The 15,688-nt window shown below is 40.1% G+C and overlaps 1 protein-coding gene across 3 annotated transcripts in view; it reads right to left on the bottom strand.

Moving 5' to 3' along the window:
- The window catches only part of med1 (mediator complex subunit 1), a 33,702-nt gene that overhangs the window by 5,614 nt on the left and 12,400 nt on the right, over positions 1-15,688 (bottom strand). Inside the window, exons 5-15 of one of the 3 annotated variants that reach the window (XM_079476144.1) lie at positions 11,016-11,148; positions 10,899-10,927; positions 10,068-10,139; positions 9,888-9,962; positions 8,170-8,333; positions 7,966-8,077; positions 7,480-7,604; positions 7,216-7,337; positions 6,646-6,847; positions 5,657-5,752; positions 5,439-5,544 (exon numbers count right to left, since the gene is read on the bottom strand). In XM_079476144.1, the coding sequence (XP_079332270.1) occupies positions 5,439-5,544; positions 5,657-5,752; positions 6,646-6,847; positions 7,216-7,337; positions 7,480-7,604; positions 7,966-8,077; positions 8,170-8,333; positions 9,888-9,962; positions 10,068-10,139; positions 10,899-10,927; positions 11,016-11,148 (1,236 nt within the window). Of the gene's footprint in view, positions 1-5,438; positions 5,545-5,656; positions 5,756-6,645; positions 6,848-7,215; positions 7,338-7,479; positions 7,605-7,965; positions 8,078-8,169; positions 8,334-9,887; positions 9,963-10,042; positions 10,140-10,898; positions 10,928-11,015; positions 11,149-15,688 lie in introns of those variants that run through there. The other 2 variants (XM_079476143.1, XM_079476145.1) reach the window with 2 other exon arrangements.

Here is a 15,688-nt window from a genome sequence, read left to right as displayed (position 1 = left end):
ACGAACACCATGTTCAAGCATAAGGGTGTCCATCAGTGCACGTGGCACCAGGACACCCTAGGCCGCAGGTCGATGATCGACTTTGTGGTTGTTTCATCTGACCTGCGACCATATGTTTTGGACACTCGGGTTAAGAGAGGGGCGGAGCTGTCAACTGATCACCACCTGGTGGTGAGTTGGATCCGATGGCAGGAGAGGAAGCTGGACAGACTCGGCAGGCCCAAACGTACTGTAAGGGTCTGCTGGGAACGCCTGGCCGAGTCTCCTGTCAGAGAGATCTTTAACTCCCACCTCCGGCAGAGCTTCAACCAGATCCCGAGGGAGGCTGGAGACATTGAGTCCGAGTGGACCATGTTCTCCGCCTCCATTGTCGAAGCGGCCACTCGGAGCTGTGGCCGTAAAGTCTCCGGTGCCTGTCGAGGCGGGAATCCCCGAACCCGGTGGTGGACACCGGAAGTAAGGGAAACCGTCAAGCTGAAGAAGGAGTCTTATCGGGCTTGGTTGGCCTGTGGGACTCCTGAGGCAGCTGACAGGTACCGGCAGGCCAAGCGGACTGCTGTCCGGGTGGTTGTGGAGGCAAAAACTCGGGCCTGGGAGGAGTTTGGTGAGGCCATGGAGAAGGACTATCGACTGGCCTCGAAGAGATTCTGGCAAACCGTCCGGCACCTCAGGAGAGGGAAACAGTGCCCTACCAATGCTGTTTACAGTGGAGGTGGGAGGCTGTTGACCTCAACTGGGGATGTCGTCGGACGGTGGAAGGAGTACTTCGAGGATCTCCTCAATCCCACCGTCACGTCCTCCATTGAGGAAGCAGAAGCTGAGGGCTCAGAGGTGGACTCGTCCATCACCCAAGCCGAAGTCACTGAGGTAGTCAAGAAACTCCTCAGTGGCAAGGCACCGGGGGTGGATGAGATTCGCCCTGAGTACCTCAAGTCTCTGAATGTTGTGGGGCTGTCTTGGCTGACACGCCTCTGCAGCATCGCGTGGCGGTCGGGGACAGTGCCTCTGGGATGGCAGACCGGGGTGGTGGTCCCTCTTTTTAAGAAGGGGGACCGGAGGGTGTGTTCCAACTACAGGGGGATCACACTTCTCAGCCTTCCCGGGAAAGTCTATGCCAGGGTACTGGAGAGGAGAATACGGCCGATAGTAGAACCTCAGATTCAGGAGGAACAGTGTGGTTTTCGTCCAGGCCGTGGAACGCTGGACCAGCTCTACACCCTCTACAGGGTGCTGGAGGGTTCATGGGAGTTTGCTCAACCAATCCACATGTGTTTTGTGGATTTGGAGAAGGCATTCGACTGTGTCCCTCGTGGCATCCTGTGGAGGGTGCTTCGGGAGTATGGGGTCTGTGGTCCTTTGGTAAGGGCTGTCAGGTCCCTGTACGGCCGGAGCAGGAGCTTGGTTCGCATTGCCGGCAGTAAGTCGGACTAGTTCCCAGTGCATGTCGGACTCCGGCAGGGCTGCCCTTTGTCACCGGTTCTGTTCGTAATTTTTATGGACAGAATTTCTAGGCGCAGCCAGGGGCCGGAGGGTGTCAGGTTTGGGGACGACACGATCTCGTCTCTGCTATTTGCGGATGATGTTGTCGTGTTGGCCCCTTCAAACCAGGACCTTCAGCATGCACTGGGACGGTTTACAGCAGAGTGTGAAGCGGCTGGAATGAAAATCAGTACCTCCAAATCCGAGGCCATGGTCCTCAGTCGGAAAAGGGTGGCTTGCCCACTTCAGGTTGGTGGAGAGTTCCTTCCTCAAGTGGAGGAGTTTAAGTATCTCGGGGTCTTGTTCACGAGTGAGGGAAGGATGGAACGGGAGATTGACAGACGGATCGGTGCAGCTTCTGCAGTAATGCGGTCGATGTACCGGTCCGTCGTGGTGAAGAAAGAGCTGAGCCGCAAGGCGAAGCTCTCAATTTACCGGTCAATCTACGTTCCTACTCTCACCTATGGTCATGAGCTTTGGGTCATGACCGAAAGGACAAGATCCCGGATACAGGCGGCTGAAATGAGCTTCCTCCGCAGGGTGGCTGGGCGATCCCTTAGAGATAGGGTGAGAAGCTCGGTCACCCGGGAGGAGCTCGGAGTAGAGCCGCTGCTCCTCCACATCGAGAGGGGTCAGGTGAGGTGGGTTGGGCATCTGTTACGGATGCCTACTGGACGCCTTCCCCGGAAGGTGCTCCGGGCCCGTCCGACCGGGAGGAGACCCCGGGGAAGACCTAGGACACGCTGGTGGGACTATGTCTCCCGGCTGGCCTGGGAACGCCTCGGTGTCCCCCCGGAAGAGCTGGAGGAAGTGTCTAGGGTGAGGGATGTCTGGGCATCTCTGCTTAGACTGCTGCCCCCGCGACCCGGATAAGCGGTAGAAAATGAATGAATGAATGGTAATTTCTTGTGTGTATCCTGGTGTGTATACCCATTGTTTCGCTAGATAAGACTCATCGTCTGGTATCGTTTAAAGCCCTTTGAAGCTGCACTGAAACTGTTAACCTTCGACCGTTTGGAGCCCATTTAAATCCACTATATGAAGAATAATCCTGCAATGTTTTCAAAAAAAATCTTAATTTCATTTTGACTAAAGAAAAAAAATACATAAACATCTTGGTTGACAACAGGGGTGAGTAAAGTATCATGAAAATGTGTTGAAAGTGAACAATTCATTTAATTTGCTACTCTGTAGTTTATTGTAGGTTGATCAGAGATTTTGTAAATACAGTGCCTTGCAAAAGTATTCAACCCCCTTCATTTTATTCACATTTTGTTACGTTGCTTTACAACGACAAGCTTTACACATCTGCATTTGGCAATTTTCTGCCATCTTTATCCTCAGATCCTCTCAAACTCTTGTCAAGTTGGATGGAGATCATCAGTAGACAGACATTTTCAGATTTATACAGAGATGTTTAGCTGGGTTCAAGCTAACTAGCTAGGACACTGAAGGACACAGTTATCCCTAAGCCACTCTTGCATTGTTTTAGCTGTGTGCTTAGGATCATTGTCATGTTGGAGGATGAACCTTCTGTTTTTATGCGTCTTCACTTAGCATAGGCTCGAGTCTGGCCACTCTGCCATAAAGCTCAGATTGGTGGAGTGTTGCAGTGATGTTTGTCCTTCTGTTAGTTTCTCCCATCTCCATATATCAGTGGTTCCCAACCTTTTTTGTCTGAGACACCCTCTTTCCCAAGGAAATATATTAGGGCCCCCCCTACACATATAATGATAGTATTGCTCTTGTAAGCTTGCAGCAAGGATTACCAAAAATGTTGTTTTCAAAGAAACGGTTTGTTTATTACTATAACCGGATATGCTTATGCACAAATAATAGCCTACATATAATATTTAAAATACAATAACCAAATCATCAGTAGGCCATTTGTAATAAAAAAATCTATCATAATTTGGCCTTATTTGAAATGCAATATAAAAAATATCAGTAACCACACTTTTGTGTAAGAAAAAAAGAATAAATATAGGCAATTACAAAATGACTACTGTCTGGCACCTCAATACTTGCATGTTATTTGTGGGGCTTTATCAATCAGTGTCAGGATTGCTGCTGGCAGTGAGTAATAATTTGGTCAATGTTCATTTGACCTCACGAAATTATCCAAAGTTTCAAAAATCTTTTTTGCCGTCGCGGTATTGAGGGCGAGTTGTCTGTAAATGTCTCATTAATTTGGACGGCCTCGTGCATTCGTCAGCCAGGAATTTGACTCAGATGATGCACTGTGGCAGGGATTCTTTGCCATGAGAAAATGAAATAAAACCAAAAACTATCTTGGAATTTCCAGCATTTCGTTTTTCCAGTGTGATAGCACTTCTAAAACTGCGACACAAATTGGTGTGAGCTTCCTCACCTGGGTCCAGTATGCCTGGGTCATTGCTCTCAGCTACTGTAGGTGAAGCAGTGAGACTCGGTCGTTTTTGTGGAGGGCGAATTAAAGATTTGTAAATTTTTGACATCATGGGTAAAATGAGATAATGTAATAAGATTCTTCTCCTTAATGCTCACTGCTCAACACTTTTCAAAATATGATAAGACCCACAGAGCTCGGTGAGGCCCCCTTGTGGGCCGGGACCCCCTGTTGGGAACCGATGCCATATATGATCATGGAACTCAACGAGAGTGATCATCAGCTTCTCGGTCACTGCTCCAACAAAGACCCTTCTCCGTAGAGGACACGGTATGGACAGGAGGTCAGCTAAGCGATCTGGAGTAAGCGATCTGGTTGTTCCAAAGCTCTTTCATTAAGGATTAATGGAGGCTACATGCTTCTGTGTACCATCAATACAGCAGATTTTTATCAGAAGTCTTCCCAAAATGGGTCTAGATACAATCCTGTCTCAGTGCCCTACTGGCCGATCTTTTGACCTCATGTCTTGGTTTTTACCTTGATATGCATTTCAGCTGTTGCACCTTTTATTGAGAGGTATGTGCCGCTGCACATTTACATTAAGTCATTTAGAAGATGCTTTTATCCACAGCGACTTATAAAGAATGCAGGGAGGAATAAGCGAAATGTCATACAAGAGCAATAGTACAATAGGTGCTAATACAAAGTTACTAGTTTCAACGTACATATTCACATCATACATATTCATTTGAATTTGCCACAGGTTAACTCCATTTGAAGTGTAGAAAGATCAAGCATACAAGCAAAACTAATGCTTCGGAGCTAAACTTCAAGTGTCCCAGAAAAGGGTATGAATACTTATTCAATGTACTTATTTCAGTTTACATTTTTGTTATAAATTTGCAAAGTTGTCACAAATGTGTTTTTTATTTTGTCATTATTGTGGATGGAGTGTCGATTAATGAAGTTTTTTTATTTAAAGTAGTCTAAGAAAAGGCAAAAACACAACAAAATGTGAGTAAAATGAAGGGGGATGAATACTTTTGCAAGGCACTGTATGTTTCACATATTGTATATGCAGCATGTATTATTGCATTTATATTATGCCAAAATGGCACAGATGCCAGAACTTGCACATTTATACATTTTGTTGTGGATTTTATATATGATCCAAAGCAACTTATAGTGCATTGGAGCTATAGACTGTTTCATAAGATGCACGCGCCTGGCCCGAAGTTAACTTCCGGTCTATGTTTGTTGATCGGTCTGGCTAGTAGTTAATAACCATTTATATTTTACTTTATTTAAATAAATTTTGTCATAATAAAAAAATTATGTAATCCACTCATTATTTATTTAGATTTTTTATTTAGATTTGTTATCAGAAATAATCTGCAGTTCTTTGCGCATGTGTACCTGTAGTTGAGTTTGGGCCACTAAAGTGTGGATGCGTTTGTTTATGTTGTTGTTTGAAACCTTCTATATACTTAATAGTTTAACTTAAACTTAATAGAGTATGTTCATTCCCTGGGAACAGAATTCAAAACCTAGGTTTTTGCTACCACTTGAGCTACAGAACATCTGTTCATACCTCTGGACAACTTTGGTAATGAAGTCTTCAGTGCAGATCAAAGCATCAGATAATCCCTTATACAGTTTACAGGCTACCTGCCTTGAGTCAATCACCTCCATCACCACTGTAATAAAGACAGAGTCAGAGTTTGAAGTAAGCGAAATGCTGTATGTTACACATTACATTAAGGGTTTTCTTGAGAGAAAGTTGTAAAGTGAGAATAATGTGCGTCTTACCACAGACAAGTGATTCATTGACTGGGTGTTGGAATGACACACTAAAGCTTGAGTCTGTTAGCGGGCACACCTCAAACTGGAGAAGTCCTGGTGTATCTGCTGAAAACAGTAAATACTATTATAACTTTTCCCCACACACCAACACCGAAGCAAGACAAGAACAGGATACAAGAAGAGAGCTGTCACTTCCCGTCAAAAGTTCATGAACTTGAAAACCTTTTGGCCTAAAAGCTTACACTTGGACGCTTGAAATTAGTTGTGTATAAAAAATTGCTTTAAAAATCTACAAGCTAAAATGTTAATTAAAAAATGAGTTGAAGATTATAGAATCTAGATAAAGTGTTAGTTCCTGAAAGAAGCTAAAATATTATATATATATATATATATATATATATATATATATATACACACACACACAGAACATATATATATTACTGCTGTCAATCGATTAAAAATGTTATACGATTAACCACACAATTTTTTAATCACAATTAATCGCACATAACATTAATGTTTTAAATATACTTTAACATTCTAATAATTTCACATTTAATCTAAATATTTATGTAAACACAACAGATTTCTGTAACAACATAATTTTATGAATGAAAGCCAACATTCTGATATTAGTACTGCAACTGATGTCTTCAGTAAATTGATATTTTCTTTATTTTAACATTAATTATACCCGTTCAACATTGAAGTACAGTATTTTGAGAGCATCATGTCTAACAGACAGGAAATATACAGAAATTGAATTAAGTTCTCAAACACTTTACAGTCTTTAATGCTAAATTCCATATTAAAAACAGAATTAAAGCTACAAAACAATTTTGTTCTTTGATTGACATTAGTGAAAGGAGTCACAGCAGCAGGTTTAAGAATGCGGTTAATATGCATGGGTTAACAGCCTTATTATACTAATATACAGTCAAACCAAACATATCTAATTGCCACAACAACTGCCCATTAAAATATCATATACCCACCTTCCTTAATATAGGTCTTTTTGACACAGCTACTAATGAGTGTGTTGTAAGCCGCCTGGTGTCGAATAATTTCAAGGAGAGTGGGCACTTGAGCAGGATGTCTAAAGGGAATCTTGTGGACCAAAGCTCCTTGCAGAGATCTCCCATCCTGGACTGGAGCATCACCATTTAGATAATAGCAGTGCTGCTGTCCTGTTAAACACTTATTAAATACAGGGGCATTTAGAGAGCGGGACATTTTAATTTGATTAAATCAGAATTCATACTTTGTTTTGTCTCAATGAACCAAAGGTTAAAAGTCACACAAACACTGTCTGAAACCTCTCTGATCATCATGGTTAAAAATACGTTAAAATAGAGGATAACTGTAGTGATACAAATTAAATAAATAAAACTCTTCTTAAATATGTCAAGATCTTCAGAATTCACAGCATAACCATGTACCATCTAGAATATATCCATGCTGTAATCAAAAGATTGTTCTGCCTCATTTTAAGGTCGCTTCGGATAAAAGAGTCTGCTAAATGACTAAATGTTAATGCAAAACATTTAATGGCATCCAACACTCACTGCGTAGAAGCGCATCGATTTGTCCAGAGCAGGAGAGATACAACCCTCTTCACGCAGTTGACTTTTAATAATAAGTTCATAGAGTGAGGACAAGGTGGGAGCAGATTCAAATACTGGGATTCCTAAAAATTGTAAGAGGTAGACACATCACATGATTATTAATGGCATGCATGGTGGAACTGAAATATTTTAACATGCAAAAAAGAGATACTACACAACTATTAACCAACGCATTTTACTTTAGTAAAAGGCATATTTTCTCACCCGTGATATTTCCCATCTTTTGAACAAATGATAAAGAAAAAGGCATTGGATGGTTCATCTTCAAGAAGAAGCACGCAGGTAAATCTACACAGTTTGAGTTTGTTACTGAAGAAAATGATGGAGTCCTGGAAACACAAAAATAAGTAAATGAATATCTGACTCGACACTTCAACAAAGACAAACTGCCGGAATAAATAACGAAATAAAAACAATGAACATGAAAACCAGTTACAAAACAACAATTCAAAAATGAAATTTCTGTCAGAAATTTTTCTCAGAAAAGCCTGGTATGTAACACGTCTACCTGTTTGTTACGTTGCTTGGTCTGTTACCTTGCATTTTCACGAATTGGAACAGTGTATAAGTTTGGATGTTCTGCTAGACATTTCATTTTTTGTTAAGAGAAAAGAAATTCGGGTTTGGAACTATGAAACCATGACAGAAATTTCCTTTTTGATAAACGTTTTCATTGTCTGTATGTCTGACCCTTTGTTATCAACTGGATGGGATCCTGTAATAAGTGGAGCAATGGGAAGCTTATAAACCGATGAGGTGCCCTCGACAGTCACCAATACACTCACACCTAAAGTACGAGGAACTGCAAAACACAAAAGACAACAAGAGGGAAACAAGAGTGGTTAACTATGTGAATGAGCTTTTGTATTATATCTAATTGAAAAACGATCTCACTATTGGCATCTGTGAAGTTGAGTGGCATTCCTGATCCTTCCTCAAAGATGTCGTATGGAGAAACATAACACTGCAGAGACACTAGATGACCACCACTCCTCGCTGTCAACAGACCCACACCTCCGTGAAGAATTGTCTCCACGGTGTTGGCATTCGTGGCTATCCTGAAGCAGAACATTTAGTTTTTCCTGTTTATAAGCGTGAAGCTGCATTTCTATTTCATCGTTATACATGCAAACTCGGAAGAGGTGAAAAAGGTGACAGCCATACGCAGGGGGGGGGGGGGGGGTAAGGTATTGTCATTTTCTTCAGGCTTTGGCCTGCACAAGTGCAAAACATGACACCAATGGAGCAGCAGCTAATCACATGACAACAATTTTGAGCTACAGGAAAAATGTGTATTTTCTTCGAATTTGAGATTTTCATAAAAAATTAAAACGTTGCCTTCGTCTCACGATCCCAATGCTTCAAGTCATAATTAAACATCTAAAATTATCTTAATTTGTTTAAGTTTTCCAAGAGGTGCACCTTTCCTAATACAAACTGGATGTGTGTCCATCGGAACCAAAGCGTTTGCGCGCCTGGGGGTTTTGGTTTTAAAACATGCAGGATTGAGAAAATAATGTGCGGGGCTGATGTTAATAGATATAAGAGCTTTCATAAAAAAGAAAGGTCAAAAAGCAGATGCAAGCAATACAAAAGTAATCCCTGCGGCTCCTGACGATGTATTATGAAGAGAATTTAAATAAAATAATCTCTAAAATAATTATTCAATATCATCTGTAAACTACAGCTTCTGCGACTGAAACTTCAGACGTATATCAATCGTTTCCATCACACGGGTGACTTGATCAATACATTTCAACTCCATTTTCTCTTTGACAGACACTTTGCAGTTGTCCCTTTCAGCACGGGTGCAAACATTACGTTTAGAATGCGTGATTCTGGTTGGTCTGGTCCTAACACCTTGGCTGTGTCTCAATCCGCTCCCTATAGGTTTTGAATCAGTTTATCGTGTACACGGGTTTGGGCAAAGGACCCTAGCTCACTTCGCATTGGGACAATGTAATTTCCTGTGACGTGACTGTATTGGCACGTTGTGATAATTCACAGCTGGTATCAATCAAGAACAGGCAAAACTTACATCTCTCCAACTTAATTTTTTTTATTCCGATTTAAGTAAATTATGAAACATACTTTCATTAATCTGTTACATATACATGCATACATTTGCCCAACCATCGTTCCCTCACTTTTTTGTTCATAGTCATAATGTTAGTCATTATTTAATTGTTGTTGTCTACTGTTCGCATGTGTCAAGCTTTACATAAAATAATAAAACCACACTTTACTTTCCAAAGGTTGTAGTAAAGAATCAAATTAAATAAAACCCTGTATACAAACCATATGCATATATTGGCAAATTTAAATTTTTAATTCAAATATTTATCAAAAATATAAACATTTGAATGCAAAAACGGTGCATTTGAATTTTAGGAGTGTCAGGAGACAAATAGAAAAATAGCACGTGTCAAGGTTAACATATAATAATGGTTTATATTTAGGTTGTTTTTCACCAAACAAAAAATAATAAAGAGCACAGAATAAGTAAATTTGTTACTATTACAATGCATAGTCAAAAACATGTTATTACAATTGTACCATGCCTAAAACAAAGGCAATCCCGTGGTTCTCCTAGTAGAAACAAGTCAATGTACCTGAACATATGCATCATCTTGGTGAGGTCTAACTCCAGAGACTGGAGAGCCAGGTACATCTTAGTCTTCAATTTGCTGACGAAAATTAGAAAAATCATCTTAATCACCTGTGGACTGCATGTGTTGATGTAATACATGATATGATGATGAAATACCTAAAACAAATAAAGCAATACACACTTGTCTCCGGGTAACTTGTAAAGATTGACCAGCCCCTTCAGATGTTTGGAGAACTCATCAAAGTTTTTGTCTCTGAAAAAATAAAAGGTTGTATAATGAAACAAATGTACTTAAAGGGGTGCTATTTTGCCAATTTTCTAGGTCTTGGTCGTGTTTTTTGGAGGCTCAACAAAAGGTGCTCATGTTAAATAAAAAACTAAAACGCTTTTTAATTCACCTATTTCACCTTTATTCTACATGGCTGTCTGAATTCTCAGGAAAACAGGTTGTTGAGTCTCTGGTTCTATAAAATCTCTCTTAATAAAATGCTTTGTTGGTCATGCTGACCTAGTCTGCTGTGATTGGTCAACCGCTTAGAGTGTGTGTCAGAGATGGCCTCAAAATTATATCGTGATTTTATTTATAGCGATAATGATAACAATGACGATGTACATATAGCACCATTCACAACTGTTTTTTGACTAAACGTGATAGCAGCATGCAGTCTTAGGAGCATTGAAACACAAACATTGATGAAAAAGTAAATCATAGCCTACCCAAAATCAAACAGGCTGCTTAAATATACCAATAACATGAAAAACGGAATATTAGGCTTATAGCGTACGTGTTGTAGGGCTGGCAAATTTAAAATAAAACAAATTGTCAAATTTAACACAAATTTGAACATTACTATATATAAAGAGTAAGGACCGAGTCATTTCATGACGCAGAGAGATCTAGTGAAAATGTACTGGACTCTAATCCTGCAATCTATAGGATCTACAAGTCATCTTCATAGTTGGAGATCCAGCAACATGTTTGGTATTTTTTATTTTAAAATAGATTGCTTACCTTAAATGTTGTATCAGCTCAGGACAACTCTACTTGAAAAATCAGATAGAATTGCACAGATGAAAAAACAGACAGCTTTTCTACACTACTCAAAACAATCAAGAATGTTTCCCTCACCGCAGGGTTTTCTCCATGATGGGCTACTTTGACATCCACAAGCTGTCCGGCTTTATCCAAATGCACCTCTACATAGAACATATCTGAGGTGATGTAGCACTCGGTTCTTGAAGGACTCAGGTGAGATCCCAACCTGCAGGTTCACAGAACAATTACAAATATTTCGGAGAGCTAAGAGATCAACCACACTTATTAAAGTAGCTTATTAAAAAGGAAAGACCAAGGTCAAGGTCATAAATCTAATGTCAAATACCTTTAATTTAATTATTGTTAGATAAGAGAAAATATGGTAAGAAAAACGGTGATGGTAAAACAAAGGATACTAAGGCAACCCTCTACAATGGCAGTAAATTTCCAAATAGTGATTAAGGTTAGATGAAAAGAATAAGTTCAGCGCAGCTATCATTTCAACGTCCGGTTTGCCTGCCTTGACAGTACACTGTCTTTTAGCTGAGAGCACCTTCTGTCGCTTTTTCTTACACACTCAATGTCTTGATGTGTAAAGAGAATTGACGCATCACATCAAAAGGTCTTCTTTCTTTACTTTGGATGAAAATGGTAGATTCAATGGAACAATTGAAAACAAAGAAAAGTTATTGAATTTCTTTTGTTCAATTGCATTGTTCATGCATTTCCTATAAAACGTCTGGCAAGTAAAGTAAAAAAATACTAGCATTTGCTAAGCAACAATAGATTAAACGCATATGGAAAAAAAGAAATAATCAGATAAAGTATGTTTTGTTTCATTTTATTATTTTGTTCATTTGCATTGATCATGCATTTCCTGTAAAAAAAAGTCTGGCATGAAAAGTAAAAAAAAATACTAGCATGTGCTTGATGATACAGTAGATTAAATTAGTATGGAAACGAATATAAATTCAGATAAATTATGTTTTTTTTGTTCATTTTGTGTTCACAAATTTTATGTAAAAAATCTGGCGAGCAAAATAAAAAATGTTGACTCAAGCTTCATTGTCCGTAGAGGGTTGAAGAGTAAAAAATATGCACACCTGTCTGTTAAGTAGTGCTGTCACGACACACGTTTTTAAGCTTCGATACAATACCTAAGAAAAGCATATCGATACCAATACTGAAACATTGTACAGCATTTATGAATATATGTTAAAGTAAAAATGAAGCAGTCAGCAGGGTTTTTCCTTGCTCAAAATGAGGTGGGGGTGGTGCCATCATGACAATGTGCACATGTGCTATTGCTATATAATCATATTTATCTTTTTAGCTCTTTCCTGTAAATCTAAATAAACACTTGACTCTGCATATAGTTATCATGTTTATATTATTTATTAGGGATCAAGTCCTATTATTTTTCATATTATTATACTGCTTTTTCTGCTATTGCGTCTATGGCGGCCTATAGAACCGTACATGGGAAAGCTATGAAACTTTGCACACTTTGCACATTTTATGTCAAATCTCAATTTGGGCCACCACTAATGAAAAGTTTCACCTATGCTCATAACTTCTGAACCGTACATGCAAAAAACACAATAATTTGTTATCTTCTAATTCTTGGCTCATGAAAATCTCCCGATCATTTAGAAAATTTCCATTAACCTACTTTTCCAGCTCCTCCTAGATGGTTTGTTCAATTTGCTATTCAGCTAGACATACCTGACAAAAAGTTATTAAATCTTTACATTTTCAATTCATTCTCACATAGCGCGTCAATGAATTTGCAAGCATGCATGTCAAAACGAACACAGAAAAGGCTGGGAGTCCCGACAACAGTACTGAGAGACTGTACTGCATAGCTGACAGGTGTCATTACAGATATATTTAAAACCTCGCTGTGCTAGGCAGTCATCCCCGCATATCTTAAATCCACCACCATTATTCCAGTTCCCAAGAAGTTACCTGCAACCTTCCTGAATGACTGCAAGGTCCCATATATATGTGTGTGTGTATGTATGTATATGTGTGTGTGTGTATACGTATACGTGTGTGTTTATGCGCATGTGTGTGCGTGTATACGTTTGTGTGTGTGTGTGTGTGTGTGTATACGTGTGTGTGTGTATAACTGTGTGTGTGTATAAGAGTGTTTGTGTGTATACGTGGGTGAGTGTGTGCGTGTGTGTATACGTGGGTGTGTGTGTGTGTGTGTGTGTATACAGTCAGGCCCATAAATATTGGGACATCGACACAATTCTAATCTTTTTGACTCTATACACCACCACAATGGATTTGAAATTAAACGAACAAGATGTGCTTTAACTGCAGACTTTTAGCTTTAATTTGAGGGTATTTACATCTGGTTTATCAACGGTGTAGGAATTACAACAGTTTGTATATGTGCCTCCCACTTTTTAAGGGACCAAAAGTAATGGGACAGATTAAAAATCATAAATCAAACTTTCATTTTTTAATACTTGGTTGCAAATCCTTTGCAGTCAATTACAGCCTGAAGTCTGGAACGCATAGACATCACCAGACATTGGGTTTCATCCCTGGTGATGCTCTGTTTTGCAACTGTCTACAGTTCCTGCTTGTTCTTGGGGCATTTTCCCTTCAGTCTTGTCTTCAGCAAGTGTTTGGCTGAATATGAGCAGATAATATTGCCTGAAAAACTTCTAAATTCATCCTGCTGCTTTTGTCAGCAGTCACATCATCAATACATACAAGAGAACCAGTTCCATTGGCAGCCATACATGCCCACGCCATGACACTACCACCACAATGCTTCACTGATGAGGTGGTATGCTTTGGATCATGAGCAGTTCCTTTCCTTCTCCCTACTCTTCTCTTCCCATCACTCTGGCACAAGTTGATCTTGGTCTCATCGGTCCATAGGATGTTGTTCCAGAACTGTGAAGGCTTTTTTAGATGTTGTTTGGCAAACTCTAATCTGGCCTTCCTGTTTTTGAGGATCACCAATGGTTTACATCTTGTGGTAAACCCTCTGTATTTACCCTGGTGAAGCCTTCTCTTGATTGTTGACTTTGACACACATACACCAACCTCCTGGAGAGTGTTCTTGATCTGGCCAACTGTTATGAAGGGTGTTTTCTTCACCATGGAAATAATTCTTCGTTCATCCACCACAGTTGTTTTCCGTGGTCTTCTGGGTCTTTTGGTGTTGCTGAGCTCACCGGTGCGTTCTTTTTTTTTAAGGATGCTCCAGATTTGGCCACACCTAAAGTTTTTGCTATCTCTCTGATGGTTTGTTCCGTTTTTTCAGCCTAATGATGGCTTGCTTCACTGATAGTGACAGCTCTTTGGATGTCATATTGAGAGTTGACAGCAACAGTTTCCAAATGCAAATAGCACACTTGAAATGAACTCTGACACCTTTTATCTACTCCTTGTAAATGGGAGAATGAGGGAATAATTTCTACACCGTTCACCTGATTTGGCTGTAAATACCCTCAAATTAAAGCCAACAGTCTGCATTTGAAGAACATCTTGTTTGTTTAATTTCAAATCCATTGTGGTGGTGTATAGAGCCAAAAAGATTAGAATTGTGTCGATGTCCCAATATTTATGGACCTAACTGTATATGTATATATAAATAAAAATAAAATAAACAAACCCACTTGGGCTCAACACATCCATCTGTAATTGGATATTGAACCTTTTAACTCGAAGACCTCAGTCAAAGCACCATCATGCCGAACACAGTAACTCCACAAGGCTGTGTGCTCAGCCCACTACTCTACACATTGCTGACCCATGACTGCACTGCAAAGTTCAACACCAACCAGCAGAGCTGGCCACATGGTGTGGTGCAAACAACATCAAAGTGGAGAAGACAAAATATATTGTGATGGACTTCAGATAGAACTCTGTTAACCACCCCCCAATGGCCATTGGCAGCTCAATTGTAGAGATGGTCAGTAGCTGTAAATTCCTGGCAATGCACATCACAGAGGACCTCACCTGGACCACCAACACCATTTCACTCTCAACGAAGGGCCAACAGCGACTTCATTACCTGCACCAGCTGAAAAAAGTAAGTCTCCCTCCACTAATCCTCACCACATTCTTCATGGGCACCATTGAGAGTGTGCTGACCAGCTGCATCAACGTGTGGTGGAGAAGCACTATACTAGGCTGGAACGATTCCTCGAGTAATTTGAATACAAATAATCATAAAGGCAAATTTTTTGTCTCAAAGTTTCATTTAATCCATTTAACTACAGTGCACACAGAGCACTGTGTTTCCCAAAACACAGCACTGTGTTTATCCAAAGGCTGAAAGCGGTCTTTGAGGTCGCTAACAGGGCTGTACAGGTCGGCATATATGTATTTACCAGTGAAGTACGCATGCGATACAGTTTGGCAGGTGCATTAAAAAAATTTTTATGAATTTGGTAGACACTTTTATCCAAAGCGACTTTCATTGCATTATACTATACATTTGTTTCTGACCATCTACAATCCCCATGGATCGAACCCATGACCTTGGCCGCTTTTTTTATGAATTGCGTTAGTCGAAGTGCTTGACGTTGATTTGACGTTTTAACTTAGTTTCAGTCTATTTTGCGAATAAAACTTGTTTTCCGGCTGCAATCGTGTATAAACATGCCATCTGGCTGTTCTGAGTGAATGAACTGCAGTTTAATGTGCTACATGTGTGATTCATATAGATTTGTCTGCGTCTGCGCTGTATGAGGACATGAACACATGAACTTCATCTCCAGAGTTGCTCTGAGAGT

This window comes from Barbatula barbatula (assembly GCF_947034865.1).
Source record: "Barbatula barbatula genome assembly, chromosome: 16".
NCBI lineage: Eukaryota > Metazoa > Chordata > Actinopteri > Cypriniformes > Nemacheilidae > Barbatula > Barbatula barbatula.
The sequence above is the reverse complement of the archived record's forward strand: the minus strand, read 5'-3'. Positions and strand labels throughout refer to the sequence as shown.